The sequence below is a fragment of the Antedon mediterranea genome, chromosome 6, assembly GCF_964355755.1.
Source record: "Antedon mediterranea chromosome 6, ecAntMedi1.1, whole genome shotgun sequence".
In the NCBI taxonomy this organism is placed as follows: domain Eukaryota; kingdom Metazoa; phylum Echinodermata; class Crinoidea; order Comatulida; family Antedonidae; genus Antedon; species Antedon mediterranea.
This window is the reverse complement of record NC_092675.1, coordinates 15417320-15431708: the sequence shown is the minus strand read 5'-3', so window position 1 is coordinate 15431708 and position 14389 is coordinate 15417320. Positions and strand designations below refer to the sequence as shown.

At 33.8% G+C, this 14389-nt stretch overlaps 1 protein-coding gene across 2 annotated transcripts in view; it reads left to right on the top strand.

Moving 5' to 3' along the window:
• LOC140051034 (uncharacterized) overlaps positions 1-14389 on the top strand; it is a 53558-nt gene that overhangs the window by 10908 nt on the left and 28261 nt on the right. For both annotated transcript variants that reach the window (XM_072096102.1, XM_072096103.1), the window contains exon 3: positions 3742-3806. In XM_072096102.1, the coding sequence (XP_071952203.1) occupies positions 3742-3806 (65 nt within the window). The remainder of the gene's footprint in view (positions 1-3741; positions 3807-14389) is intronic.

Here is a 14389-nt window from a genome sequence, read left to right as displayed (position 1 = left end):
GAAAAACTATTTGGTATCAAATGAAAGCCCATAAAGTATTCTATCCATTGCTACCCAACTTGTATTAAAAATCTGTAATTATGATGCTAATTTAGTTTAAAATGTGCATATTTTATAATTTTTTTACTAAAATGAGTACAGTATATTAAATATTTTTGTATAAAATTAATCAAAATATGCACATTTTCCATACAATTAGCTTCATAATTAAAAATGTTCAATACAATTCGGGTAGCAATGGGTAGCATATTGTGTATGCTTTCATTGGATACCATACAGTTTGTCCATTGGCATTTTAAAGAATAATTTAACCTGAAAATGTGTTTTTTTGGTCATTTTTGGGTCAAAGGTCAGTAAAAGCATTTCCGGTCATTTATTCGCTAAAAGTTGTGTTAGACCGAATATAAATATGTATATTCTGAACAATTTGACACCAAAAACAAATCTGTACGACAAGTGGTTGTCGAGATATAAGAACCACACATTTTTAACCTTTGACCCCGATTTTGGGCATGTTCGTCCCGGATAGCAAATTTGGCACACATTCCATGTTGTTCGTTGGGGTCAAATTATCCTATAACAGTTGAGATATTCTCTCCTAAATTAAATGCATACAAATCTGACCCAGGTCCTAGACTAAAAGGTACACGAAATCAAAGTAACAACACTTTGATAATTACCTAAATGGAATAATACTCAAGGTAAAAGAACTTTTAATAACAGATCTACAAATTATGGAACTTTCTACCTAACAAAATAAAAAATGATCTTTATGATATGACAGTATCAACTTTCAAATCACAAATTTCAAAACTTTAATTTAATTTAAAACTAAATCTAATTAATGCTCAATGATTAAAACTTCTTTTCTCTTGTTTAAAAATCTTAATTTTCTGTTTTTACTGTACAGCTTTAAATGTGCTTACTTGTGTTAATTTGATTTTGACAATTTTAGGTTTAATTTTATATTTTTCCATTTATATACTGTATTTTGTTTACATTTAAGTAGTTAAGAACTGAACCATTTTGGAAATCAGTACATTGTATTGAAGTGTATTTCAGAATAAAGAAAGATTAAATAAATAAATAAATATGTATGGAGTCTGTCAAAAACAGAAAGATAATTAATTCACCAACTATACAACGTCAGGCTAGGCCTATAGGTCGGGTACAATGGTTTTACGTTGTCGATGTTTACCAGCTAGGCCTACAAAACTAAGCCTAGCTAGGACTAGAGACGGCCAACGAACGGACATTCACTGTGAGCTACTTAGGGTAGTGCATTGTTTCTCTCTTTTTTCCATAATTTACCATAAAACGTACATTTAAATATGCATTATTTTTACAAAACGCCACAAATTGTAGGGAATGGGTCTTTAATGTTATTTGTAATAATTATTTAATGTACTGGAAGTGGAGGGGCACACCTCTTGGTGATAGTAGTTATTGTACTGCTCTTGCCTATCCTCAGCTCTCCACTTCCTTTGTTTTTGCATCGTGTTTGTTTATGTGATCTGTATATTTGTCTTCTGGAAGGAATAAAATAATACAAATTATATTCTATGTACAGAAGTTAAAATAATCCTAAGAAAAATAGGCAAATATCTAGTTTTGTATTTTGTTAGATACATGTTATTTTTGATAGATAATGAGAAAAATAATCTAAATAGGTGTATAAATAAATATCATTTTAAATCACTTGTTTTTTAGTTTTTAGTTGGTACACACTTATTTATATTGATTTGTTGAATATTTGTTTGACACGATGTAATTAGATATGACGCAATTTGGCTTGAAGTTACGCAAATATATTGAAGTTGACGCGATGTGATGTGCGTACAAACACAAGATGCTGCTCGATGCTGTGAACCAGTTATTTCAGCAGCGTGTTTTTGGTCGTCCGGCCCAGAAATAGGCTTTATACAAATTAAAATTCGTATTGACTACAAGATATTTTGGTTCAACCCTTCACATTATTACTTGGAATACATTAATAGATTGACATAGTCCTAAATTTGTTACTCTCGAGAGGTCGGAACGAAAAGTGTTTTTCCTTCACCATATGGCCTATATACAATAAACTTTATTACTGACAGTTGCTTCTTAACGTTTGTATCAATTAATACTGTAAAAAAAATAATAAACGTCGTAGTGATGCATCGAAATGTTTTACTGCGTTTGGTGGTATATTATTTGTAAAACAATTAATATTTCGTTACTAAATGGATAAAGAATATATTTAAAAATTGTTCCTCTTTGCACACATCCTTTTCCCCGGAATCTGGCCAATCACAGCCATCAACTCTTTGTTGTTTATTGGGAATTTTAGTGGATGGATATTCACATGGCAATTTTTTCGTGGATCGTTCAAATTCGTCGTGTTTTGGTTAAGTTTTTAGATAACTCATGAAGATATCAAAGAGATTTGTGCATTATTTTTTCTTCTTGTAGTCTGTACACTTTGCATTGTCATTCCAGTGATTGAATTGAAGACAAAACTAGCATCGGCTAGCCTATATAAGATGCCGCCTCTGTCTGTACCTACCTACCTATAGTAATAATGTATTATGCTTACAATCAGTCGATTACATATATATTTGAAATTAAATAACAAAATGCATAGGCCTAGTGAATTCTAAATAAGATTGTAAGTAATATATGTACTACAGATTAGCTCAAGTAATATATTTAGCTAGCCGACTGATTTCCAGTTTCGTTCGGAGGACAACAGAATTTGAATAGTGTGACCATGGAGGTATAAAATATATATTTATACCTCCATGGTGTGACTGCCCAATAAACTCAAGCCTGGCTTGAAATCTCAATTGCTGTAAGTTGTGCCAGGCTTGAGGCTGTAGTGTGACCTTAGCCTGTGACAAGTTTCTCTTTTGGAAGTAATTCCAAGGGTGCTAATTTTAGTTGAGTACCGTATATAAATCACTGTGTCTAGTTAGCATGTTCCTGTAAACGACATGTATTATTGTCCTGCTGTACGTACTTTAAAATCGCCATTTTTTAACACTTAAATTAATATGTATTCGAGAACCATCTGTGGGTATGACCAATAGATATGTTCAATAGATATGTGTAGTCCTACTCAACTTTTGTTTGCTAATCTTGTTAACATTACTCTAAAGTAAATACACTGTAGATCTAAAGTATTTGCCCTAAACAACAAATTCTAACAGGCAATGACTGATTATTATTTTTCTGATAGTTAATCAATCAGGCCGTCAAATTGTCTTTTCTATTAATAGAAATAATGGGAATACTTGAGTGTAAAGCCTACAATTATCAAAGACCAAACATAATAATACACAATATGATCTTTGACACAGATAAAGTAACAGTACCACAGTTTGACAATTAGAGACTTAATTTTCTTTCTTTTTTTGGCCACCACCTCACTCACAACTTTACTTCTTGTGGCTGTAGCACTGAAAATGCAAGTCATTCTTAGTAGACATTATCTATGCTATTAATCTTGATGACTGTGCAACAATAGATCTCGATTATTAATAGTAATACAAATATTGCAGAATACAAGTATGATTAATTATTTATTTTTTCTTTTGCAGCCTTTTTCATATACTGATAATACTGCTTTTTAAAGTTTAAAAAGTGAAGTAATTAAAATAAAGTTTACAGTTTAAAGTCATTTTGAAGAGTATCTCACTGAACAATAACTTTTGAAATACAATTTTAATGAATACACTATTTTATTTTTTTAAATTTTATTAGGGAAATATTGGAATATTTTGAAAATAGTTACAGTCTGAATGAAACTTTATTCACCGCTCTCAAAAGTAAGTACATTATCAACATTTTTGTACTAATTGGCTTTAATTTGCAAAATGTAGTAAATGTATGCATATGTTTGCATATGAAACGAACATCTAAATCAGTCACTGTATGTGTTAAGGACCCATAAAAATTATTTTATCACCCTATCCCAGCTCAAAACTGATGAACTAAAAATAAAAATTTCCTGGAATATTCCTAAAATGTGCGCTGGGATGATAAACTAATACAATTTTTCATGGGGCCTAACTTTTGGTATTTTACTCTTATTATTAACTTCTTTTTTTGATTATCATTATGGTTTTTTTTACTTGAAAGCTTGATAACCTTTTCAGGCCTCGAATTTGTGGATTTTATGGGCAATGCCAGTTGGCCTCCAGTTTTTCGTTAATTTGAGGGGCAGAAAGTCCAACTTAAAAGGCACTGTGCAAGGCCACTTATTAAAAAAAAATTATGGAAAAAAAAATAGGCCAAGTCTAGGCCTAGTAGTAGCCTAACTTATAATTGTGTGGAATTACGGAAAAATATAATGCAAAGGGGTAGTATTGCTAGAAACGCGATATCTTGGGGATTCTCCTGCTCCCAAAATGCACGATACTGGTTGAAATACATGTGAAAACAGAAGGCTATGTTTTCAAGCTCAAGCAGGAATTTCTATTTGTTAAACAACGATGAAGTCGAGTGCGATAGTAAATTTTGGGGATTCTCCTAATTCCATCCATCCACTGCACAGCCCATTTAAAAATATATTTTTAAAAACCACTATTTCGTGATAACGTACCAAAAATGAGATCAGATAATAATAGATATGCTTGCCAAGACAGGGCTTTGAAACACCCTAAAAAATAGGAAGCGCAAAAAATATGTAAGTTTACCGAAAATAGTGAAAACATGAAAACGGGTGGTTTCTGTCATATGGGTGGAAGGGTAGAAGGCAATTTACGATGAGCAAACACGACAACGTGGTTCGTTTCTAGTCGGCCATGTTACATCCGCGTACTTTTATTTGTGTATCATTATTAGACATACTGTAGAGGGCGGTGTATCGGTAATATTATCATGACATCTTCCTTACTTTGAGTTCAAAGAACAGAATATTATTAATTATAGTAATAATAATAATATAATAATAACAACTTTATTTAAAAACGGATGCAATATATTGCAATATTGCAGTATAAATCATTAAATATTATTAAGTCAGTGGTTGTGCTATATTATTATGCTAATTAGTAATAAATGCATTAAAGTATTGATACTGTATTGTTGGTCTTATTATTTATCGAAACGATAGCATTGTCATTTATCATGAGCCACAGAAACATTAACAAATAAACAATGTCCCAAAGTTCAAAATAACAAGTTCCATCTTAAACGATGAAGATGCACAACATTGCACAACATATTTTGTGTGTAAAAGTTCACAAGTCAAGTTTGTTGACTGATTTCACTCGTCGTCCAGCGCGAGTTGTGTAGCTCTGGTTTGGTTGTGGTGATGCTACGTCGGTTGTAGTATTGTTGTTGGTTTCTGGAATACGGTTTTGATATACTGAATACTGAAATGCTTTATTTGTCCATCATCATAAAATAACAACAGAAATTCTTCTTGAAGATTGACAATTATTAGTACAATAATAAATAGATATACAATAAAATATATTATATACACAGACATAATTGCACAAAAAATCCTTTAAAAGGATTAAAAACAGCTTTAAAAGGATTCAAAAAGTTTAAAAATATAAAAAATATAAAAACATTTATAAATTGAAAAAATTTACGTTTTAAATGTTTCATTGTTTACATCTTGTATTACATAACATTTTATCGATGGTGATGTGAATTAATTATATGAATAGCATTTGCAACAAAGGCATATCTCGATCTGTTTGTCTTAGTTATTGGAACATGTATCCTACCATTGCGTTTGATAATAAAGTATTTGCTAAGGATGATCAACATCCTTAATTATTTTATGAGCTGCCTTCACTATCCAATCTATGTATATCTCATCTAACTGCACCAACGGATCTTTAATAATATATTCAGCTTTCCTTGTAATGCGATTCAGTTTCTTTTTATCTTTTTTATTAATATTTTCATAATTAAATTGCATATCAAACAGAAAGACATAATACTTTGGATCATGGTGGTATAAAATAATTTTAACAGGGAGCTATCAATACTAAGTGATTTCATTTTGCGAAGTATAAACATTCTTTGATTGGCTCTTTTAACTATTCTATTCGTATTGGTTTCCCATGACAGTTTGTGGTCCATGACAAAACCTAAGTATTTATATTCTTCTACTCTATCTACTTCGTTACCATCAATCAGAACTGGAATAATAGCATCTTTCTTTACTCTAAAGTCTACGACCATCTCCTTAGTTTTACCAACATTTAACTTAAAATTATTCAATTTGCTCCAATTTACAAAATCTGATATTAATTTACAGTAGTCATATTCATTATCATGCTTATCACCTAAAATGTATCCTGTGATAACAGTATCGTCTGCATATTTAATCACAGAACATGACTCATTTGGTGAGGTGGCTATCAGTGTGACCTGTGTTTTGCTGTAAGTTTTAACGATTTCTCCTTAGTTGTCCGCTTGCGGTCGGGACAATGTAGGATCTTGGCTGATCTGTTTCACTTACAACATTTACTGGACTCGACCAAATTTTATCGTGGCATGTCTTAACACGTACAACGTCACCTGGTTTCAATTCTGGTAGTGATTTGGCACTGTATCGTTGCCAGGGTCGGTCCGGTAGTGGTGTTGTTATTAATGGCTCTTTCTTCTCTGTTTTCTTGTAGAGTTGACAGGTTGACTACATTTTTCAACAAAGTTACAGTAGCTATGTCCTTGCTGAGGCCATTCCAACAAACACATGATTTTGCCCGCTCTCTACATTTTGTAACACCTTGGTGTCCGTCATGAATTCTCTGTAAGATTTCCCTTCTCATAACAGTGGGGATGTATATCTTATCATCAAAAGTTATAATTCCATCAACAGCAGAGAAGTGACTTTGAATTGAATTGAAATTTATATTTATACTGGGTAACCTCTTCAGTCAAAGACTGGTCTCCCAGAGGGCCCAGTTGGTGATCAGTGGCTGTGATGTACTAATACACCGGGGTAACCCCCTACTCGTCTCGAAAGATGTACTAGGTTCTTTAAAGTGCACACGAGCTAGATGTGTACACTGGACCTACGGTTTATAGTCCTTATCCGAGAAGACTCGTTCTACCACCAGAACCATGGAGCGAGTGAGCCTCGAACCCCTGCCGATGTTATGGCTACGTAATTACGGTTCCACTGTCTTAACCGCTCGGCTTCTCACTCACTGACTTCCTAAACTATACAATGGTTTTATGCTATCAGGAGTGTCGCTGAAATGCTTTGGCCATCCTTCCAATATGACTTTCATGAGCGTTTGGCATTCACATTTAGTTGCTTCCTCTATCCGCTTAAGTCTTGGTGGAGAGACTAACCAGGTGTTTGTTATTGACTGTAGATAGAGTGCTACGCTTGCTCTGTGTTTGATTCATTTGTGTTTATAGGGCTTCTGGACAACGTGTCTGCAATAACCATATCCTTCCCAGGTACGTGTTTTGCTTTGGGGTTGTATCTCATTATTAGTCGTTGACATCTTATGGGAATTTTATCAAGATCAGTACTGTTGATGAGTGGGACTAGTGGTTTGTGGTCGGTAAGTAGCTCAAATTTGTCTAGTCCACAGAGATACCGATGAAATCGTTCACTAGCCCATACTGATGCTAATAGTTCCTTTTCTATTTGAGCGTATCTGCGTTCACTCTCAGTCAATGTGCGAGATGCATATGCTATCACTTTTAATTTGTTTTCCTCTTCTTACATTAAGACTGCTTCCAGTCCGAAGCTGCTAGCATCTGCTGACACGGTGATTGGTTTAGTTGAGTCATAATACGTTAGTGTCGGTGCTTCTGTAATCAGTTTCTTGATTTGTGCAAATGCGTCTTCCTGTACTTGACCCCATGTCCATGCGTTTGAGTCTTTTAACAATTCTGTCATAGGTCTGGCTACGTCGGATAGATTAGGAATGTAGCGACCCACGTAATTAACCATACCAAGTATACGTCTCAGTTCGCTGACATTTGTTGGTGACTGAAGATTGCAGATAGCTTTTGTCTTGTTTGGGTCTACGCTTGTGCCTGCTGCGGTGAATTTCTCACCCATGTACAGTATATAAGTTCTTGTTGTCGGATTTGGCACTTGGTTTTATTTAATTTAAGCCCAGCCTCATTAACTAATTTGTAAATTTGTCGTGTTCAGCCATTGTGCGTCCAGATATTAATATGTCATCTTGCACTACAACAATGCCTTCGACGTTTTGTAGCATGTCCTGCATCTTTCTTTGAAATATTTCGCTGGCACTTGTTATGCCAAAGGGCAGTCATCTAAAAAGATATCGTCCCATTGGTGTTATGAACGTTGTGAGTTTTGAACTCTCTTCGCATGACGGAACCTGATAATAGCCACTAGTTGCATCTAACGCTGAGAATACTGTGGCGTCCGCCAACTTGTGTGTTAAATCATCTATCGTTGGAAGAATATATCTCTCTCTTTGGACGGATTTGTTCAGTTGGCGTAAATCAACACATAGATGAGCATCCCCAGACTTTTTTAGGGTTACCGCCATCGGAGCACACCATTCTGTAGGCTCAGTAACCTTTTCAATTACACCGGCTTCTTCCATTTCTGTAACTCTTTTTCCACCTTAGGCAGTAGAGGCAATGGTACTCTCCGTGGTGCGTTAATGTGGTACGGGATAGTTCCTTCTTTTAGACGAATTTTTACCGGTTCAGTTTTCCACAGTCCAATAGTTGGTACTATTGATCTCCTGTATGTTAACGGTAATAAGCCCCATCTTTGATGACGTGTTGCGACTCAATAGATTACTCGTAGTTCCTCTAGTTACATGAATATCAAATGTGTAACTTTCATTGTTATACATTGTTTTGACTGTAAACTTGCCTAGTGACACTAATTTTGTTGTTAGGCTCTTGAGAATAATGTGTGTAGGAGTTAACTTCGGTTTTGGCTTTAGCTGATTTTATGTATGTTCGGATGATATTGTAGCATCAGCTCCTGAATCAATTTTGAACTTGATCGTAGTGTTTCTAACTTTCAAATTTACTAGCCAAGGCTCCTAATCTTTATCATTACCTGTGACAGTATCTAACAAGTACAACTCCTCAGGTTCATCTGTCAATGATAGTTCCCCCACTCCTTTATTGCGGCAACATTTTGCAAAGTGTCCCTTTTTGTTGCAGCGACGGCATTCTGCACTTTTCGCTGGACAGGTTGTACTTTGATGTACATATCCGCACCGGCCACATTGTTGGGTGTTTCTTCCACCAGTGCGGTTATATTTATAGTTTGTGTTGTCATTACTTATTCTAGGTTCGCTTACCCTAGGTCTGTATCTGCTGGTTTGTCTACCACGTCCTACGCTTGCAATAGTTGTTTCGACTTTGCTGGATTTACTAAAATCCAGTTGGTTTGCCATTTGATTATCAACAAGTTCAGCATTTCTTGCTAATTGTATAACGCCCTCAAGCGTAAGCTTTGTCATGAGTTGAAGTTCCTTTGAAACTTTTTTGTCTTTTAGACCAACAACAATTCTATCCCTGATGTTTTCGCTTTTGACCACTGGGCTTTGAAAATCACATTTTTCAGCCATATCATATAGTTCACGCACATACTCCTCGACGGTTTCTCCCTCATGTTGCTGTCGTTGGAAGAATTTTGCCCGTTTATTTTAGGGATAAAATGTTCGTTAAATTTATCTCTTACTTTAATGTAAGTTTGTTTGTCCTCATCTTCGGTGAAAGTAAAAGATTTAAAGATGGTTTCAGCCTCCATCCCCATCGCATATATTAAGGTACTAACTTGTATATCGCCGTCTTCCTTGTGTAGCTTTGTAGCCGTTCGATATCGTTCAATTGGCTGGCGCTGCTAATTTCGCCATTCCTTGTTTTCTGTATACTCGACGTCTTTCTATATGTGTTCCCACTAGAACGCAACGCAGCGACGTATCGACGCAAAGTGATGTATTGCGTAATCACAAGTGGGAACCGAAGACGAAATAGTGCTGCAAACATTGATTTGATTTCACGCAGGCGGGAGCAAACACAAACAAATTAGGCAAAGAACATTATATATATATATATAAAAGTATCTCTTCGGAGATCCCCCCTCGTGAATAAAAATACTGAAAGATGAGAGCGTATCAATATGATCTCTGTTGCGCGTGCGTACAACTGAGGACTAGTGCTGTTCCGCCGTACCACGCCCAGAGTGTTAAAGAGTCGTTATCCAATCGAGTTTGAACAATACCATGAAAGCCCCAGTGGTCTAATGGTTAGGACATCTGCATATCAAGCAGGCGGTCCAAGTTCGAGTCTCGGTTGGGGCGACTTTTTCTCATTCTCACAGATTTCCTCATCTTTATCGTTTCAAATTAATTAATTAAATTTCAGTATATCACCGGGCGGTTTAGAATTAATGTTCTTTGCCTCTTGTGTTTATATATATATATATATAATGTTCTTTATATAAAAGTATCTCTCGAGATCCCGCTTAGTGAATAAATATACTGAATTATAGATGAGGGCGTATCAATTTGATCTCTGGTGCGCGTGCGTACAACTGAGGACTAGTTGTGTTCCAACCGTGCCACGCCGAGAATGTTAAAGGGTCGTTATCCGATCGAGTTAAAGAACAATACCATGAAAGCCTCAGTGGTCTAATGGTTAGGGCAACTGCATATCAAGCAGACGGTCCGAGTTCGAGTCTCGGTTGGGGCGACTTTTTCTCATTCTCACAGATTTCCTCATCTTTATCGTTTCAAAAATTAATTAAATAATTTTCAGTGTATCACCGGACGGTTTGGAATTTATTTCTATGCCTGTTGTGTTTATATATATATATATATATATATATATATATAAATCATACCTGTAAATTATAGAAACAGTGCTCATATTATAATTTACAGTATGATTTATATATAATTTACACAGTGCTACGCAACATCATTGATTTATATATATATATATATATATATAACCACACAGAGAATGTTAAAGAGTCGTTATCCGATCGAGTTCGAACAATACCATGAAAGCCCCAGTGGTCTAATGGTTAGGACATCTGCATATCAAGCAGGCGGTCCAAGTTCGAGACTTTTTCTCATTCTCACAGATTTCCTCATCTTTATCGTTTCAAATTAATTAATTAAATTTCAGTATATCACCGGGCGGTTTAGAATTAATGTTCTTTGCCTCTTGTGTTTATATATATATATATATATATAAACAAAGTAGGCAAAGAACATTAATTCTAAACCGCCCGGTGATATATATATATACCCGGAGAAATCTTATATAGGAGAATTTTACATTAGGCAGAGGTATACACTCTCGGAGTGGCGTTTAATCTGTGAAAGCTGTTTTATATCGGAATGAAAAGTGATTAAAACTTATTATGGAAGCTGTTGAATTGTAGATATAAATTCATATAGAAATTTTGTATATCTGATGTCATAACGTCTTCATATGGCCAGTTGAATTAAAAAAGTCGGATTTTCATTTCTTTCGTAAATATTTTTCGCAATTAGAAAAGCGTGCATCTTGCTTTTACGTGCCCAAAATTCTTTGAATTTTGATGATTGTAATTATTTAGATGATTATCCTCTAAAAGTGTTATCGTCATTCTCGTAATTTCTTCTATGCTACACTGTATATAATATAACAGTGTTTTTAAATAAGTTCATTTTTTCACATATAACAGTGTATTCTGTAAAAATACTGTATACTGTATGACAAAAAAACAGACACAATTCATCACTGTAAACATTTACTTCATCATAATAATTTTCGGAATAATTTAACGTTACGTACAGTATGTTTATATTTTAACATATTATGTGCATTTTGCATTTCTTCTTCAACGTTGGCTTTCAATGTACAAGTACGTTAAAATCTATCAAACTGATGATTTTTTATTTTTATTTATTTTTATTTATTCAATTTCTGCCATATACATAAACAAAGAAGACAAAACAATTATAAAAGGAGGCAGGAAAGACCAAACAGGTGCTAAACACCTATGCTAGTTGGTCAACCCAGAACAGAGAAAAATAAATAAATTACGTTCTACAATAAAAGCATCGACAAGAAAGCGACCAACTACACACATTTTCAATATCAAAATTATTTAAAAAATAAATATTGAGATAATTAAGTAATTTGGTTTTAAAAGAACTAACAGAAATATTTAAGTTGCGGATTTCACTGGGTAAGTTATTCCAAATTCTGGTAACACGTGGGATATATGATTGAAAAGAAGATTCAGTTCTGCAGCGACGAATATCAAAAAGAGTACCAACAGAAGAAGAGCTACGAGTAACACGTTGTGGATTACGAATATTAAATAAATTGTCAGTATTAATTATATTAGAATTGAAAATCTTAAAGATAAAAATGATATCAGTAAAGTGATGCCTAAAACATAATGGTAGTAAATTGCATGTTTGAAGTCTGCATTTGTAATCAGCTTCAAAATTATTTAAAATAAATTTAGTTTTGAGAAAATCATAGATTAAACTCAATTGTTTAATTGTGAGTGTTATACAACTTTATATCAAACATTTTCAGTATTCATAGAAGTTTATTTCTTTAACTTTGGAAGTAGAGTTTGTGTTGGCCAACGAGACAACTTGGTTCTGACCGACTAACTAGCTGTCCAGGAGAAAATCACATTTTTTTACCCTAGTTAGAAAGGGGCTAGATCTATACACACTGTAAGCTTCAGTGATCACATTGACAACGTTAATTCTAAGACCACTTGTTACTATGGAGACAACTGACCAAACAATCCCAACAGCCGTACATTAAATCGATATTCATAAATACGATGACATCATCAAAAGAAAAGACAAATTCATAAAAGAAAAGGTTATATACTTAGCACTTAATGATAATTTTCTGCGACCATTTAATTGGGGCGCAAAAGGTTAAAAAATTATGGAGAATTTATATTGATGATCACAATAAACGTGTGAAAGCTATCCACTCACTGGCCTGAACATAAGAGGCAAAAATATTCAAGTATATGACCTAAACCTGTTCATAAATAACGACTATTGAATTCGAGTTCTAGTGAAGGACATCCCTCTATCAGTTAGAAATGAAGAAATAATACAAACTCTGAAAAAAACTAGGCTGCAAAATCCTAGGAGACATACAATTAATCAAATTTAGAATAAACAGAAAATTATCACGATTTTTAGTAGCCTTTGGAAGGAAGTTTACCAAAATATGCCAAGATTAAATAACTTTAACTCTAGATTATTTCACAAAGATAAAAAACACTAAAAAAGTGTTTTTAATGAACGAATGTCCAACAAAATTTAACAATACTAGATGCCATTTCTGCAATCAGATATGCCACATAGCAAAGAACTGCAACAAATCTGAATCACATACATAGCCAATAATTGAAACATGTGATGTCATCCATCCCAAAATAGATATTGTAGATCAAATACCAAAAACTAAAGAAGACAATGAAGTAGCAACAGAACATGAACCTATAAATACTGATAATGCACAAAATGTTATCGGGGTTCTTGAAGACTTTCTAACCAAACCTGTCAACCCGAAAAACACCCATAAACTCTATGGAACTAGACGACAGAGTTCAGAAGATAATGCAAGAAGGGAATGAAAAGTGTTAGTCAAGAAGAAACTATACAAGAAACTCGAGAGTTAGAGACAGCTACAAATGAAACAAATAAACAAAAACAACAAGAAAAGAAAAAAGGAGTCCTAAACGAAGAAAATTACAGTACTGCTATAAAAAGAATATTTGAAAATGAAAAAAAAAAATAAACATAACCTAAACCCAAATGTAAGAATTCTCTATAAAATATTGTGTAAAAAAAGAAAAAAAACAAAAATATTCCAAAAGAAATATTGACCAAAGAAGTAAAAGGACTAAACTAATCAATTAAATAGCAGTTTATAGATAAAAAAACTTAGATCAAAATCAAAAGATCTCGAGAAAATATACCAAATTGAAGCACAAGGTGCTAAGATAAGATTTATTTTATGTGTACGTGTTTGTCTGTGTTCCCTCCTGTAAGTGGTGAACCATGAGTTCACTGTTGGTTGGGAAATGAAATAAATAAAAAATAAATAATTAAAAATATAAAAGATTACCTAGAAAATACAAATGTGAACACACTTTCACAATGTGATTCTGCAAAACGTGATGGCATCATTCTAGAAAAAGAACTCATGTACGCTGTTGAGAAAATGCATCTAAATAAAAGTCAAGGATCGGATGGATTAAGCATGGAATTTTATAGAACCTTCTGGAATGAAATTAAACACATTTTATGCAATTTTTTAAATTATAGTTACAATTAAAATAAATTATCCAGCTCACAGTGAGAAAATTTAGAAAATTGGAGACCAATTACTTTACTTAACGTAGACTATAAAATTATGGAACACGCCTTTCTAACCGAAT